Source organism: Coturnix japonica, chromosome 2 (genome assembly GCF_054131305.1).
Source record: "Coturnix japonica strain WE chromosome 2, WE-NBRP24, whole genome shotgun sequence".
Lineage (NCBI taxonomy): Eukaryota > Metazoa > Chordata > Aves > Galliformes > Phasianidae > Coturnix > Coturnix japonica.
Window position 1 is genome coordinate 111912366 of NC_140664.1, and position 15400 is coordinate 111927765.

At 39.1% G+C, this 15400-nt stretch overlaps 1 protein-coding gene across 5 annotated transcripts in view; it reads right to left on the reverse strand.

The window, feature by feature from the left end:
• The window catches only part of ITGB8 (integrin subunit beta 8), a 58535-nt gene that overhangs the window by 11132 nt on the left and 32003 nt on the right, over positions 1 to 15400 (reverse strand). For 3 of the 5 annotated variants that reach the window (XM_085538508.1, XM_015853799.3, XM_015853795.3), the window contains exons 10-13: positions 12288 to 12693; positions 8973 to 9198; positions 7504 to 7607; positions 6241 to 6404 (exon numbers count right to left, since the gene is read on the reverse strand). In XM_085538508.1, coding sequence (XP_085394634.1) covers positions 6241 to 6404; positions 7504 to 7607; positions 8973 to 9198; positions 12288 to 12693 — 900 coding nt within the window. Of the gene's footprint in view, positions 1 to 1263; positions 6148 to 6240; positions 6405 to 7503; positions 7608 to 8972; positions 9199 to 12287; positions 12694 to 15400 lie in introns of those variants that run through there. The other 2 variants (XR_001553113.3, XM_015853798.3) reach the window with 2 other exon arrangements.

Consider the following 15400-nt stretch of genomic DNA (forward strand, 5'->3'; position numbering starts at 1 on the left):
GCTAAATTTGATGCTGCCAGTGTCAAACCCCTACTGCCTCCTGCAAATTTTAAGGTGTCTAGGCATGTTTTCAGGATTTCAGGACACAGGAAGGATGGAAGGCTTCATACAGATCACTTACCATCATTCGACAACGTAGAGAGTAGGCATAGACTTGGTGCCAGTCTGTCAGAGATTTAGGATTAGTGTTACCACTGACTTTGAGATTTTAAATTAAGCAGCAAAAAGCAACCCTGTGTCTGTAGCTCAAGATGCTTGAGCTGTGTGTCTGATCCAGGATGTTTACTCAGAGGTGCTGACAACATTAACATTCTCTCCATAAAGAGCTGTTGTGGAAAATGTGTTTTTCTCTGTGGGAGTGGTTGCATGTGCCTGCTCTGTATGTTAGTGAATGCTTACGTATCTTCTGCCTCTGCAAAAGGAAATTCCTCTGCCTCTGCCTCATCAGGCTTAAAATGGGTTTGCCTTCCTTGCCTTGTCAGGAAAAGCAACAAAGATGCCCACATTGCCATTGTGATTAATGTTTTTCTTTCTAGGTTTGCTGTACATCTTTTCCCAGTTTTCGTTGTTGTTGTTATTTTTCTATTGTATTTTTTCTAGTGTATTGTTAAGGCCTGGACACTGCATGGATTAGTGACTGGATCTGTATCAGCCATCATTTGATTCTACCTCTTTCTTACCCCCAGAGAAAAACCTGGATCTTCCTAGGAACATGAATCTTCTTCATGTGGGAGAAGCCCATCAGTTTACCAGTGATTTCCATGAGAAATGTGATGGTGTTACGCAGAGCTTACTCTATTACCAACTCCGCAGGAGAACAGAGGTGTCCCAACCTACTGAAGTGTGTTTTTGCCAGACCTCATAAAGCAACACGGGTCTGCAGTGAGGGGCATAGACAACACATCTGCAAGAAACTGACCCATATGCAGGACAGGAGCTCCTCTGCTACCAAAGCAGAGCAAAGCAGGATACTGTAACCACCTATTAATAGATAGATTATTTTTTTGTAGGAAGTATCTTCTTGTCCCCATCCTGAACGCATGTTTATCTGTTTGGCTACATCTGAAAAACCGAGTATTCTTTTTATTTAGCTTGAATTCTCCTGACATGGTATTGTACCATTTGAAAAACAATATAATCATATCCTCTTTATAGACATATTTGCACACCTTGATGAAAACATGTTACTTCTTAAAAAAGAAGGGAGCGTCTCTTCCTTAACTTACCGGAGATATCCTAGGCATTAAAAATATGAAAATTCCATACAGATTAAATACTGATTTTATTTTTTTAGAGAGCAAGTACAATGATGTTGCATTAAAATAATGCTATGTCATACTTGTTACAGCTCTGATAGAAAAATAAACATCTCAATATACTACAGTGTCAACTCATTAATAAATATCAAAATGGAAGTTAGTAGTCAACTGAATTTAATCAATAGCTATAAAAGGATACTATTTTAAATAATAAAATATTCAGTATATTTTCAGACAAACAAAAGTAGTGATTTAAAAGTATCATTTAAAATGGAAGAGGGACAGTAGGAAGTTACAGATATAATTAAACCATCTTCCCTAACATTCTCTATGCATAAAATCTAGGGAAACATTATTCATCTGTATGTAATTTTTTTACAAAAGGTAGCACATGTTAAATAGAAAGTATAAAACTGTAGTATTATTAATCATTGTCACATCATTGCTAAATAAGACACTTTGAAGCAGTAGTAGGTAAAAGTGAAGATGTTAGCACAGTGAATTCTTCTAAAACAAATGTCTTCCTAAATGAATCTTTCATCTTTCAGCCTCGCCTTTCAAAATACAAACAACTCGAACACAACACATGTATCATGATGAAAAGTTAGGATCTGAGCTGTTGTTCAAACAAAAGTCTGATTTAGAACTATTTTTTAATAAGCAGAAAAGTCAACAAAGAGCAGCATTTCTAAAACTTAAGAATCTATTAATTTTCTGGGGTCTTTTTTATTTTATTTTTATTTTATTTTTATTTTATTTTTCCCAGAATGACCAACCATTCTGAGCTGGCTTGTACTCAGTGAAATCCCACTGATTTGGCTCACTATACAAAAACACTCACATTCGCTACCTCTAACCTTTTTTGTTCTCTCCATGAATTTCTGTTCTCTGTAATACCAATGAGACATCTGTGCATCGAGAAGTATCAAGATTACCATAGCAAAGTAGTGTCATTCTTAATACTGCTCCACTTCTGTTTACCAAATAGATCTTGCACCTCTGTTTCAAAGGGAGAGCAAGAACACTGGCATCATAGTTCATCCACAGAGCAGAGTAAATGCCACACAGCACCCTTATGAGAAGCACCCTTCCTGTGTACTGAAAACATCACTGAAATCTGGCAATGCAGGTCCTGGGGCTGGGGAGAAGCTGATGGACAGATGCCCAAGGACTTTGCAGAAGGCTTGCTTTCTATCAAGGAGGGCTGCAGCACCCAGATTTACAGTACCTCATTAGGTTTTATGCAAGCAGTGTTTGATGAATAAAGATGCAAACAGGCTGCAGTGTTGATAACGGCAGACTGCACATCATGCATCTTCAAAGTGACAAGGCTTCCTGCCCTTCCAGGTGGAGAAATATGGTCCCAGAGCACAATCTCTGTTGAGCTGCCATGAGGAACAGCGGGTTGCATTGGGTCTGCTTGGGATACCTACTGCAAAGGCATTCCCTACACCCTTCTGTCCTGGGCATTGCTGTCCCTTATGGCCACCACCAGGAGTAAGGGTTGCTTGAAACTGCTTCACATGTTCACTCCCACAGTTTATGCTGCACGTGCATTTAAGTATGCACACTAAGCAGAAAAAAAATGTATGATCAGACTGGGAAAATATTTTTTTTCCACCACGGTCTGAAGAATACTTTACATAGTAGGTTTTCATGACATCATAGAAAGGAAAAAATAAGTCCAGTTAGTTATAGTAGCTAAAGTGTAAACTATGCCTACACAGCTGTCCTTCCTTTTTAAGGTCCACTTGAAACATTGTTTGTGAACATTAGGGAATTTCAGCCAGTCACAATGAAAATTTCTCACATACCATGTGCACGTTTTCTGGATGAAACAGCTATTTTCCCACACACCATCTGTAGTGGTGTTATTAACTTGCTCATGATGCTTGGAAATAATCAGTGCATAGCATTCTTTTAATCTCTCCCAGGGCCTCCAAAAACAAATCTGAAGATGTATGTGTTTTAGTTGTATGAATGTGCCATTTCTGCAATGTTACGTAGTTAATAAACCGAAGGTAAAAATAATGTGGGATTAGAACTGACATTTTCTAACATGTACAAATCTGCTGCGAAGGGTATGGAAGATCCTCTGTTTCTAGGAGAAAATCTAGAATAAATGCTGCAAATCAGCAATGAAGTGCCATAGTATCTGTAAGCATACTATTAGGTATAGGTATGTAGTCAAATTATCTGACCTTCTTTCCATTTTTTTCAAGCAGCCTAGTATATTTCAAAATATTCCACTTTATTCAGAAGTTTGAAATATACTACACTGAGGCTAGATATTTTCCCTGTATTTTTACAAGCATCTTTGATGCACAGTACTTTGAAAATTAATCTGAACTAATTTCTTTGTGATATCTCCCATAATAAGCGCTATAGGAAGCACAGGCCTTCTGTGACTGCTGAGGAAATTCCTTGTGAATTACAGGCTGCTTTCTCATTTAAGGTCATGTGCTGAGGGAACACAGCTCCCTAAATAGTGAGGCTTTTGTTGGTCTATTCATCTCCTGCAGCAGCTCTTCTGAAAAACATGGTCAAAGGCAGAAGGAAACAAGCACTGAGTAAAGCCAGAGTTTCTCATGGATAGATTCCATCCTCAGAAACAAAGCCTCCTCCCAAGGATCCTGCTCTATGTAGGCTCCCCATGGGCCTTCTAAAAGCCTTGACCTGTCACATTAGCAACAGCTTATTCTTTTTTCACCAGATCCCTCTACAATACAGCGAAGCACTGAGCAAGATGCAAGAAAAACCTTTTTATAAAACGCTTCTTTTTCTTTCTTCCTTTCCTTTTTTATTTATTTTTTTAACTTAAGACTTTGTCCTGAAAGCCTGCTGTGTGAACAGAGCATATCACACATTCAGGCAGGTGTCTGATAAAGACATACTGTCTGCACTCCTGCACAGGCAGCACTGCAATGACAACAAAGTGCTACAGGAGAAAAGTGGCAGCAATAGGATGTGTCTGGATGATAGGTGGTACAGATTATATCTTTCTTCCACACCAGCTCCTTTGCCCTCCATCTAAATTTAGCTTCCTCTAGCAGTGAAAAAATTAATTCTAGAGACAAAAACCAATACCTGTCACTTCAGAAAGTGGCTTATGGGCTGTTAGGAGAAACACATTTTGGTGAATCTTTTCTGTTCAAAAACAATTATATAATAGAATCACAGAATTGTGGAATGGCCTGGGTTGAAAGGGACCACAATGATCATCCAATTTCAACCTCCCTGCTATGTGCAGGGTCACCAACCACTATACAAGGCAGCCCATCATAGCATTTGTTATACAGGCAGGTATTCTCTTGTGAGGCTTTTTTTCTTTGTTTTGTTTTTCTAAGAGAAAAAGATGGTCAGATACTTTTTTGCCTACTCAAAAACCGTGTGACAAGAACAATGATAAGTAAACCTTAACAGGTTTTTAATCATAATCCCCCTGAAAACAGTGGTTCAGGTTGACTCTGCCTATTAGTGCACAGCAATAATCTGCTCTCTACCATCACAAGGAGTTAAAAGGGTGAAAAAATGTTTCTGCTTGAAATTCTAGCTCAAATTCTGTTTTCATGTGAGCTTATATTGGTCCCGTTGTGTTTACAAGAGTTTTGTCCATTACTGAAGGCAGAATTTGGTCCTACAATTATGAAGTCAGTTAGTATGTTCCTCCACTTCTTCAAACTGCAGATTCTTTGTCACATCAAGCCGGACACATTTCTCAATGCACAGAAACAAAAATTAAAGCAGTAAAGTACAAAATGAGAAAAACGAATCCTGTCAACTAATTTACGAAGAAAAAAGAGTGAGTGTGTAACATCAGACTTATGTCTGACATACAAAAGGAACAAGACCTTACTTGGCAAAAGTACATGTAGCTTGCAGACCAAAGACATCTCTGGTGTAGTTTATCGAATTGGAGCTGATGCTGCTGACTCCAAAGGCACAGTCAGCAGGCAGTGGTTACAATGCATGTGGTGCTGGTGGACAGAGGAACTCATTTTCTGTAGCCATGCAGTTTTTTGAATATCTTAATATTCACATAAAAGTTTTATGATGAAAAAAGCAAAAAAAGCTAAAAAGTACTTGTCAAATATAAATTATCTTTAGGTGACATGACACACACACGAAAAAACCTACATATATATTTGTCTGTGTGCATCTGTATGTGTGCGTACCTACACACACACACTGGTAACTAAGCACTTGTTTAATCCAGTCATTTTTATTAAGCAATGAGGAAAAGCTAAGAGACTAAAGCAGACAAATCAGTGGAATTTAGTCAACTGAGAGAACTATAAAAGTACCATTTACTCTATTTTAAGAGCATTCGAATAGTTTCACCTATTGCTATAATATACAGCAATGTTAATAATTCAGTCACAGTTTTTGTCCATTCCCACAGAGCACATCAGTACTAGCTAAAAATAGAGCGAGATCAGTGCTTTGTCAGATCTGTTCGTATCTACATTCTATGCCAGAACTAAATAAATTAGAATACATTAAAGTGCTACATCAACACTAATGTTCCTGAACAGTAGTAACGCACATTTTCTTTAAAATAAAATAAAATAAAATAAAATAAAAAAATAAAAATACAGCAGCTATAGTTTCAGACATAGTCACCTTATGTGAATATGCTTACATGTCACGTTGTTACAGTATCCAACAAAATGCATGACACAAACAGCAACAGTCGAGATTCTGACAGAGTGGTAACTTCTAAAAAGAATGGTGGAAACAGACATTTGCAGAAAAGACACTGTCTTCAGAATTCACACTTGAAAGTTTCATTTAATCGCAACTTGCTGATGTCGATATTTATTTCCTCTGGTTTGTCACGTCTGTATGTTACTGTTCTTGTACAAACAGTAGGCAAAAACATCTTTTCCTTGAAGGAGAAGATACAATTTTTATCAACAATTAGCTAACTTTTATGTGCAAGAAATAAATTACCGAATACGATGGCTCTGAAATCAATTACCTTCTTTGATGCAGAGACTCTGTAATCAGCCGAAGATTTAACTTTATTGCTATTTCCCTGCAGAATTATCTGCCTGATGATAAGTACAACAAGCAACCCAATCAGAAACGTAACTATAAAGATTATGGAAAACACTCTAAAGTAGCTTCGTCCAGAAAAACATTCTGCAAGGAAAGGAAAACAAAAGTGTAAAGCTTTACATGCAGAATAAGCACATTCCTAAAGCACATTTATATTTACATTTACCACTGCATCTTAATGGAGCATAAAGGCAACACAAGCCTGATAAACATTAAAGGAAAGTAGCTTGTGTTGCCGTAAACAGTCTTCTAAAGCAAAGAAGATCATGAACTGATTAAGACCAAGCATAGAAAAATGCTCAAATATTATCCCTTTAATCTACAGGAGTAGTCTAAGGCTTCGCTGTGCTAGTGACCATGAATTCTCTGCAAACCAATGAGTTTATAGCTGAAACTGAGAAGATGACTTGTTAGTGACGTTCAGGTACAACATAGTTTGATTTTCATGAGATTACAGCACAGTTCACTGGCGAAATATGAAAGAAAATGTAGTTTCTTTATTGCTTGTGTACTATTGCCCTCACTGACCAATGATCTCACACTGTAGGCTTTCTTCTAATTAAAAACACCATGAGAAATGTATTCTTAACTAGTTTTCCCATTCAGAAAAATCTTCCAGGGAAAAAGACATACAGAAATGTGACAAGACATAAGGTAACAATCTAAGTCCATTTTTGATGCAGTGTGGACTAATTAAGCTTAATAATATTTTATTAAAAAGTATTTTATTCTTCCAAGACCCCCAAAACTACAACATTTTTTAACTTGCAGGGAGTATTTAAACATTACTGATGGTGAAGTAAGCATTCTATCTCATCCTTCTTCACTTCTGGTAATGTCAAATAATGTAAACATATCCAATGTAATAAAACATGCAAACGTCATAATGGACTTTTACAAATATTTCTTCAAGCATGGCTCAGGCAGGATTCATTATTATTAGATGTGATTTCTCAAGGAAATGGGAAATCTATTTAGCAATGCTTGCCAATTACATTTCCTGTCACTATTTATCTTTTACTTTCCCTGAAGCTAGGAGTAATTTCTTTTTTCCCGCTTTCCTTCTTTCTTATTGTAATAATACTGACATACTTCTGAAAGGCATGGTAACAGTGATGTTTTCTAACATTAATCTGGACAGATTTTCAACTCTCACCAAAATTATCTAGAAAATACTACATACCTGAAGTTTGGTCAACATAATGCAATAAGTAAGCACATGAGGTTTTACACTGGTCAAGTTTAGCTTGAGATGCATTGTTAGAATGATGGCACTGAACACAATTCCTGTAAGAGAAATGTAATTAAATCATTCTGTTTTTCTCTGCTCTCTCCTTACAGAGATTCTATCAACAAGCTGACGTATTATGTTTTTCTGTTGTTAGTAAAAACATTGCGACATTTATTTATTTTTTCTGAAATGAGATGCCTTCCTCAGCATTTTATCCCTGTGACACTTCTCAAGGCTGACCACTCAGAATTAGTAAGTAGAACATCTGTTTGGTTTCAAGCCCCCTTCATCCGGCCCCTGTTTTGCATTCTCAGATGTGTTCCTCAGGGGTCTTGCACCATCTCTTCCACTGTCAGCCTCCTGTTCATTCTTAGTCTTCCTTGTCTATCATTGGAAAATATGCTGTGATTGTCAAGAACTTTTTTGATGCTTTGTTAGGAAAAAACATGTAAGTTCTCAGTGCTGGGCAGCTTATACAGATCATCAGCAAGGTGGGAGACAGCATGGCAGCCTCACTAATTTCACTTTATAGCTTTGCAAGAGGATGGACATCTCAGGCGATAGCGGAAAAGCCTTGATTCTTTTTCAAATGAATGTATGCCATTTTCTGAATGTATTAGAGGCACACATTTCACAGTGATACTGAATTAGTCTAATGAATTAGTCTAAGCCAGCAAGGCTAACTTCATTTTATCTGGCGAATCTATTAGCAGTCACCTTTCCAGATACAGTCCAACTTGTCTCCCCTGTGCATTTACCACGAGCTATATTTCAAATGAGTACAAATAATCAACATTTCTGTTTCTACTGCATTTCCCTCCCCAACTAAAGGCTGTTCTGTCACCATGCTGTACAAATTGGGATGTGAGACGATATTTGTGTAATTTTTCAGGAGGGCCAGAAAAACCATGCCCAAGGACAAGGTTTCACTCACTCTACCTTAAAAAACACAGTGACAGTGCATGGGTACTGCTCTTGTTCACTCCTCCTCCCTTCAGACTGTAGGCACAAGGAGAGCGTGGAGAGAAATTCAGGAAATATTACTGGACTTAGTGGCACTTAAGAGCAGGATCTAGTGTCCATTTCTAAAATCCCAAAACTATAGACTCTGTTCTCCACTCAGAACATTTTATATGAATAACTGTCCCTTAGTATATATGAAAAAAGCCATACTCATACTACATATCACCTATGACTTCCCAAAGCAGAAATACTGGTGAGCACAGATGTGGACATTCAGCTGTTTTGTGAGCAGGAAAACCCTACTACATAGAAAAAAGCCTTGGGTAGGAAATGTTTCAAGTTTCCTATAATCTAAACATCTAAGGAAAATAGCACATAGTATACATAGCCAAGAAGAAATATTTCTCCTTGCTTCAACACTACAGAGTTAAACATGAAGTGTGGCACAAGTAACCTACCAGTTTTCTTCACAGGCTTTGTTACAAGCAGGGCAGAATTCACACAAACGGCCAAAGCTTCTTGGGTCAGTGCACTCACATTTTCCACATACACAGTTTCCTCTTCCACTGCAAATCTGGCCCTTGGAATTCAGGCACTGCTTTGCTGATTGTAATGAACACTCGCAACGGTCACCTTCCCAATCAGCAAAGCATTTACATTTACCAGCTTCACATTCACCATTACCTAAAACATCAGATAACCTTGAGTCAAATGCTTTTATGAAAACACAGAAAGTCAATTTTTATATACATATGTTTGTATTGCAGGTGCCTTATATCAAACAGCTAATGTAGTCCTTGGCCTGCTGATAAGCTTTTAAAGTTAACAATTAGGCTGAAATTATCACCATGATACACATTTATGGCTGCTGTTTGCTGCTAATTTGAGCAAAAGCTGCTACCTTGATTGTGTCCTAAAATGTTTTACCACAGTTTTCCTTGTTGTCATGGATCAAAGCAGAAGAGTTTAAAAATTACACAACTTTCAGGAAAACAGCCTTCAAGCAAACTAAACAAACTACTCTGTAGCAATTAAGCATTTAGCTCAAATAAATTGCAAAATTCTGAGAGGAAGGAGTATCAAGTTCATATGTTCAAGCCAGTTCTTTTCATTTTCTTTTCAGAAGCATGCATTACAACATTTTTCAGCCTTTTAAAGGGACAGATAACTGAATGCAGTATGAAAATTAAATTGCACAGCCTCAAGGGCTCAAAGGCTATGGAGAACCTCTGGTGGCAAATCAGTGGATGCTTTGGGGCAAAATCCAGACATTTTTCACATTGCAGTATATTAAGACAGGGGTACAATTGATGTGCCGGTAGTGTTTAGCCATAGTTTTACAACGTAAGAAAACACCTTTAGGAAATATAAAAACAGAAAGTCCAATGCAGCTATTGCTTGCAGCTATAGCAAATCTTATGAGACTTCCTCAGCCATGCACTCAGCAGTACATAGACTTTGCATACACTGCAGTGGCCCTTCTTGTGCTTCAGGGACCTGCAGAGCAGATGCAGAAAGACAGTCCCATCTAACTACATGGAATCGCCTAAGGGTTGAGGGCAGGGGGCAGTGTGAGTAAAGTATAGGCTGCCTCTTGTTCTGCCTGGGCTCTGTGCTGTAAAATATCCCACTAAGAGGCAGATACAGAGACATGGTCCCATGTTGCTTGGGCAGGAGACTCCATCAAAGTAAGAATCTCCAACATGTCTTAGACAAAGATCTCCCTGTTTCCTCTTCCACTGCATCACAGGCTTTGGGACCTTGCAAATTTGAAAGTTCTGCTTAGGATAAGAAAAACTAAATACCCAGACTTTGCTGTGATCAGAGGAGAAGACTGAGAACATGAACAACAAGTTTTTGTGTTGGAATGAATCATAAAATCATAGGATTGTTTGAGCTGCAAGTGACTCTTGAAGGTCATCTAGTCCCATCTTCTGCAATGAACAAGAATATCTAGAGCTTTACCAGGTTACCCAGAGATCCCTCCAGTCTGACCTTGAATATGTCCAGGGACAGGTCATCCACCATCTCTCTGGGAAACCTGTTCTGATGCCTCACCACTCCTGTAGTAACTTTTTTTTTTTCATATATCCAGTTTAAATCTCTCCTTCAGTTGAAACCATTTCTCCTTGTCTTGTCACAAGAGATCCTGATAAAAGTCTGTCCCCTTCTTTCTTATATCCCCCTTAGATACAGAAAGGCCACTTTCAGGTCACCTCAGAGCCTTCTCTTCCCCATGTTGAACAGTCCCAGCCCTCTCACATGTCCTCACAGGAGAAGTGTTCCATGCTGTGGATCATTTTTGTGGCCCTCTTCTGGAAGCGCTCCAGCAGGTTCATGTCTCTCCTGTACTGAGGACTCCAAATCTGCATGCAGTACTCCAGCTGAGCTCTCACTAGCTCAGAGCAGAGAGGCAGGATCACCTCCCTTGACCTGGTGACCATGTTTCCCTTGGTGCAGCCCAGGACACAGTTGGCTTTCTGGGCTACAAGGGCAAATTGCTGGCTTGTATCCTGCTTCCATCCACCAGTGTCCCTAAATCCTTTTCACCAGGGCTGTGCTCTATACTTCCATCCAGCTTGCATTGATATTGGGGGTTGATGAGATCCAGGTACAAGACTTGGCTTTGTCAAACTTCATGAGGTTCACCTAGGCCCACTGCTCAAGCATGTCTAGGTCTCTTTGGATGGTATCTTATTTCTTGGTCATGTTGACTACACCACACAGCTCGGTGTCATCTGCAAACCTGTTGAGGATGTACTTGATTGCACTGTCAGTATCACTGATGAAGATATTAAAGAGCATCTGTACTAGCACTGACACCTGAGGTCCACAACTCATTCCTGATTTCCATTTAGACATTGAACCATTGACCACCATTCGCTGGGGAGTAAATGGGAATTCTTTTTCCATTGAACAGCCAACCTGTCAGATCCATATATTTTCAATTTGGAGAGAAGGTTGTTGTAGGGGACTGTGTCAAAAGCCTTACTGAACAAAAGTTCAGACAGTTGACTTTAGTGACCTTTCCCTTGTTCACTGATGCCGTTACACCACCATAGAAGGCCAATATGTTGGTCAAGCAGGACTTGGTGAAGCCATGTTACTTGTTCTATATCACTTCCCTGCTCTCCATGTGTTGCAGCATAGCTTCCAGGTGGATCCACTCCATGGTCTTCCCCAGCACAGAGACGAGGCTGACAAGTTGGTAATTCCCTGGATTGTCCTTTCTAACCTTCTTGAAAATGGGTGTGACGTTGCTTTTTTCCAGGCACAAGGGACTTCACCTGACTGCTGACTGAGTTTTCAAACATCATTGAAAGTAGCTTGGCAACGCATCAGCCAATGCCTCACTCAGTACAGAGTGAAATGAGAGGATGCAGAACAGCAGTACAGGTTTTAAAATACTTGAAATATAACTTCTGAGGGTAAAAAATATATTAGAGTAGAGATAATGATTCTGATTAAAATCTATTTTCCTTAATATCATTAATTTAAAGGTACTTTAAGTGTTTGCATATGTATCAGTATTAGAAACCAGATATCACTGTATCTATGACAAGACTGATTCAGGGTGTTAGAAAATCAGAACTACATATAGATGTTATGGCTCCTTCTATTCTCTCAGCATCTCACATATATCTCCTAATTCTGCACACATAATTCTTGTACTTGACAGCTTTACATCATTGCTTTCAGATGCATAATGTACATAAGTTTCAGAAAAGAAAACACAAGAAGAGTAAAGCACAGACCTAAATTCTGCAGCTTACCAGAGCATAAGTTTCCCTGGTGATATGGGCAAGAAAAATCATCCATTTGACAGTATTTGCCATATACCCTGCCTAGCTTGTTCTTGTAGCAGAAACATTTTCCCTCTATGCAATCTCCTTGGCCACTGCAGATGGGCTGGTCCTGGTGCTGCCTGCACTCCTCAGAAGGAAACGTCTCTCTGCTGTAGCTGCAACTGCTGTCACTGCAATGGGGCTGTTTGCCATCAGGAAAGGTTTCATCAGTCCATACTCTCTTGGGCTTTGTGTTGTTTCCATTCTGACAGGCACAGCTTTTCTGTACATTAATAGTAGTGGTTTCATTGAAACCAATAGGCTTAAGTATTGCATAATTTCTTCCCCCTGATGTATCACATCCTTTCACTGTGACTGACACATTGAAAAGTACCTAGAAAAATAAAAACATATTTTACATTTATCCTTTTTTCCCTACAAATTACTTACAATTTTTAATGCACAAAGAAGAATCTCACATTACATATGAACGTGCAGTAGCTGGTAATAGTACTTAGTGGCCACTTGTGAAATATACTAGCAAACATAAGCATCGCAAACATGATTAAACCCTAACAACATGAGGTTGGCAGGAGTCTGCTTTTCATGTTAAGAAAGCATAGCTGCAGAAAACAGGTTTAATACTTGATAAATGCTCATAGAATTACCATCTTCCACCTCCTTTTTTTTTTTTTTAAATATGTTCATTCTGTTTATATTATAGAAACACAAATCAGAATGGATAGAGCAAGAGCAACACAAGCAGAAACAGATACTCATCATAAAAACAATCTACAGTAAATTTCCTTGTTGCAGAAAGAGACTGTGGAAACATAAAATACATGGGCTTTTCTGGAAGGTCCTACCTACACTTGTTAAAACCAAGAAATGGCTCACACCTTAGCAGCACCTTATTTTTGCCTTTCTTGTGATGCGCGTGGAACAGGAGAGTGCTGCTGCTCTGGCTGTGACCCTGCTCTGGAGGGAGCCCTGCACTCACCCCTGGCCATGGCCAGGCCACCAGCACCATGCCCTGGGTCACAGCCCATGGCTGTGCTCACAGCATCAGTGGCCCCTGGCACCTGACTCCTTCCACAGCCCAGGCTCTTTTAGGGGTTAGGTGACTGCCAGAGCTCTTTGAGTTTTGCTATCTGTGGTAGTTTCAGCACAGAAGTCTGTGTATTCATCATCACAATCTTTTGTATTGCACTTATTTATTTATTTTTAACATATTTAACGGCAAGGCTTCTGATGGGGAATTCCCACTAATGTCATGCCATCACCTGACTGAGAACCAGTCTTCTAAGCCTTCTTGCAGGGAAAGTATCACTGAAAAGGTGAGAAAGGAACCCGAGGGATGCAAATGCCTTTACATTTTATCACCAACTTTTTCCAAATCAAAAGAATTGAAAACATAAGAAAGCTGTATTGTGGGAGGCTGAAACTCCCCACAAAGACTGCAGCATTCATTCCCCATGGCAGTCTCCCCCTCCCAGCTCCACAAAGGCAGCTTTGTGACCAGCCGGGCTGCGGCTGCCCACACCAGCAGGAGAAGAATGCAGTGCCGAGCGTGCACTCCTTAACCATCCCATCGAGTGTGCACAAAGGCTTTGTCCCTCTCTTTGCTTTTCTTCTTGTTTTTCAAGTGCTCCACTGCATGTATAACCCCCAGCTGCCAGCAGGCTCTGTGCTCAAGACTTCTTCCATGAGGAAGTGTGGACACGCACTAATAATTCATACAGCAGGTGCATGTCACGAGGGGAGAAAAGGCTACAGCTAGAGAACGAGCTTTGTGTTCAGCACAGGGCCCTGCTAGAAAGTGCAATCTTCCCATACAACATGGGAGGTAAGGGCAAAGAATGCCTTATCTAAAAGTCATGAAACGTGATGGGTAGCAGCAGAAAGATTAAAGTCATCACCACTAAATAATCATGACACTATGAACTCACTAATAGTCAAAGTTAGTTTTGCCCCATGAAGAGGACATAGGATTTTTCCAGAATATAATGCACTTTTATGTTTTGCTAAGGAAAGGAAGGAAGAAGGTTTAGACAATGAAAGGAATGTGAGAATTAAGAACAAGCATTCTGCCTGTAAACAAATACTGAAGGGAGGCTTTGCAGTTAAAAATAAATTAATCTCTTGAAGATGGCTCATTTTCAACTGCAGTAAGCTGTAAGACCACATGTGGTCTTTTACAATCAACTGGCTTGTCTTTTTAATAAAAAGAACCAGATATAAATATTTTTCTTTTCATTAAACAGAACGAATTCCATTCCTATTTCTTATGACATACACAGGCAATGACATTTCAGAAGAGTTAAGAACAAAAACATATCACATCTACCTTAAAGTATAACAGTTAATCAGCTGCAAATTGTGCAGACAAAATGGAGAAGCATATAAAATACATTTAAATGAACATGTTTAAAATTCACACATTTGATCTATTGTTTTGTTTTGCCACTTCTACGCACAAACACAATCAAATCCCATCAACTGAGCTGTGTGTACACCACAAGGAAAGAACTCCTTGACCCTGCTCTCCAGAAACACAGACCGCTTCCTGGCAAGCTACATGAATTACTCTACTGGTCCAAGCAATCAAATAAATATATCAACACACAGAGAAGTTGTTCTGGGAAGAAAATCATGTTCTTTATATTTGCCAGACATCTTCCCCCACATTTTCAGGGTGCATGATGCTCCAGGTTTATAATCCATTTCATTCAGTAGGTGGTACTGATCCAAATGGGAATAAATAATTTTATTAATTTGATTTATAAAATAAACTAATTACCCATGACTCTGAATGTGCACAAAGGCTACTAGAGCAAGGAGAGTGAAAGGTGGTGTCTTGTACAGATCCAAGCAGCACAAATTCCAACGATTCTTTTCCACTGGGTGATTATCTTTCAGCCTCTTTAAGTACAAATTTCATCACAATGAACACAGCCATTGTGTCCAGTGAAGGACAAAGGAGGACAGTTTTAATGGACATTAGCTTTCAGGAAAAGCTTTGAGCCTGAGTCCCACAAGATTAGTGAGAATTAAAACGAGATTTGGGAAAAATAAAACCAGAGAATAATAGAGAGTCTGTG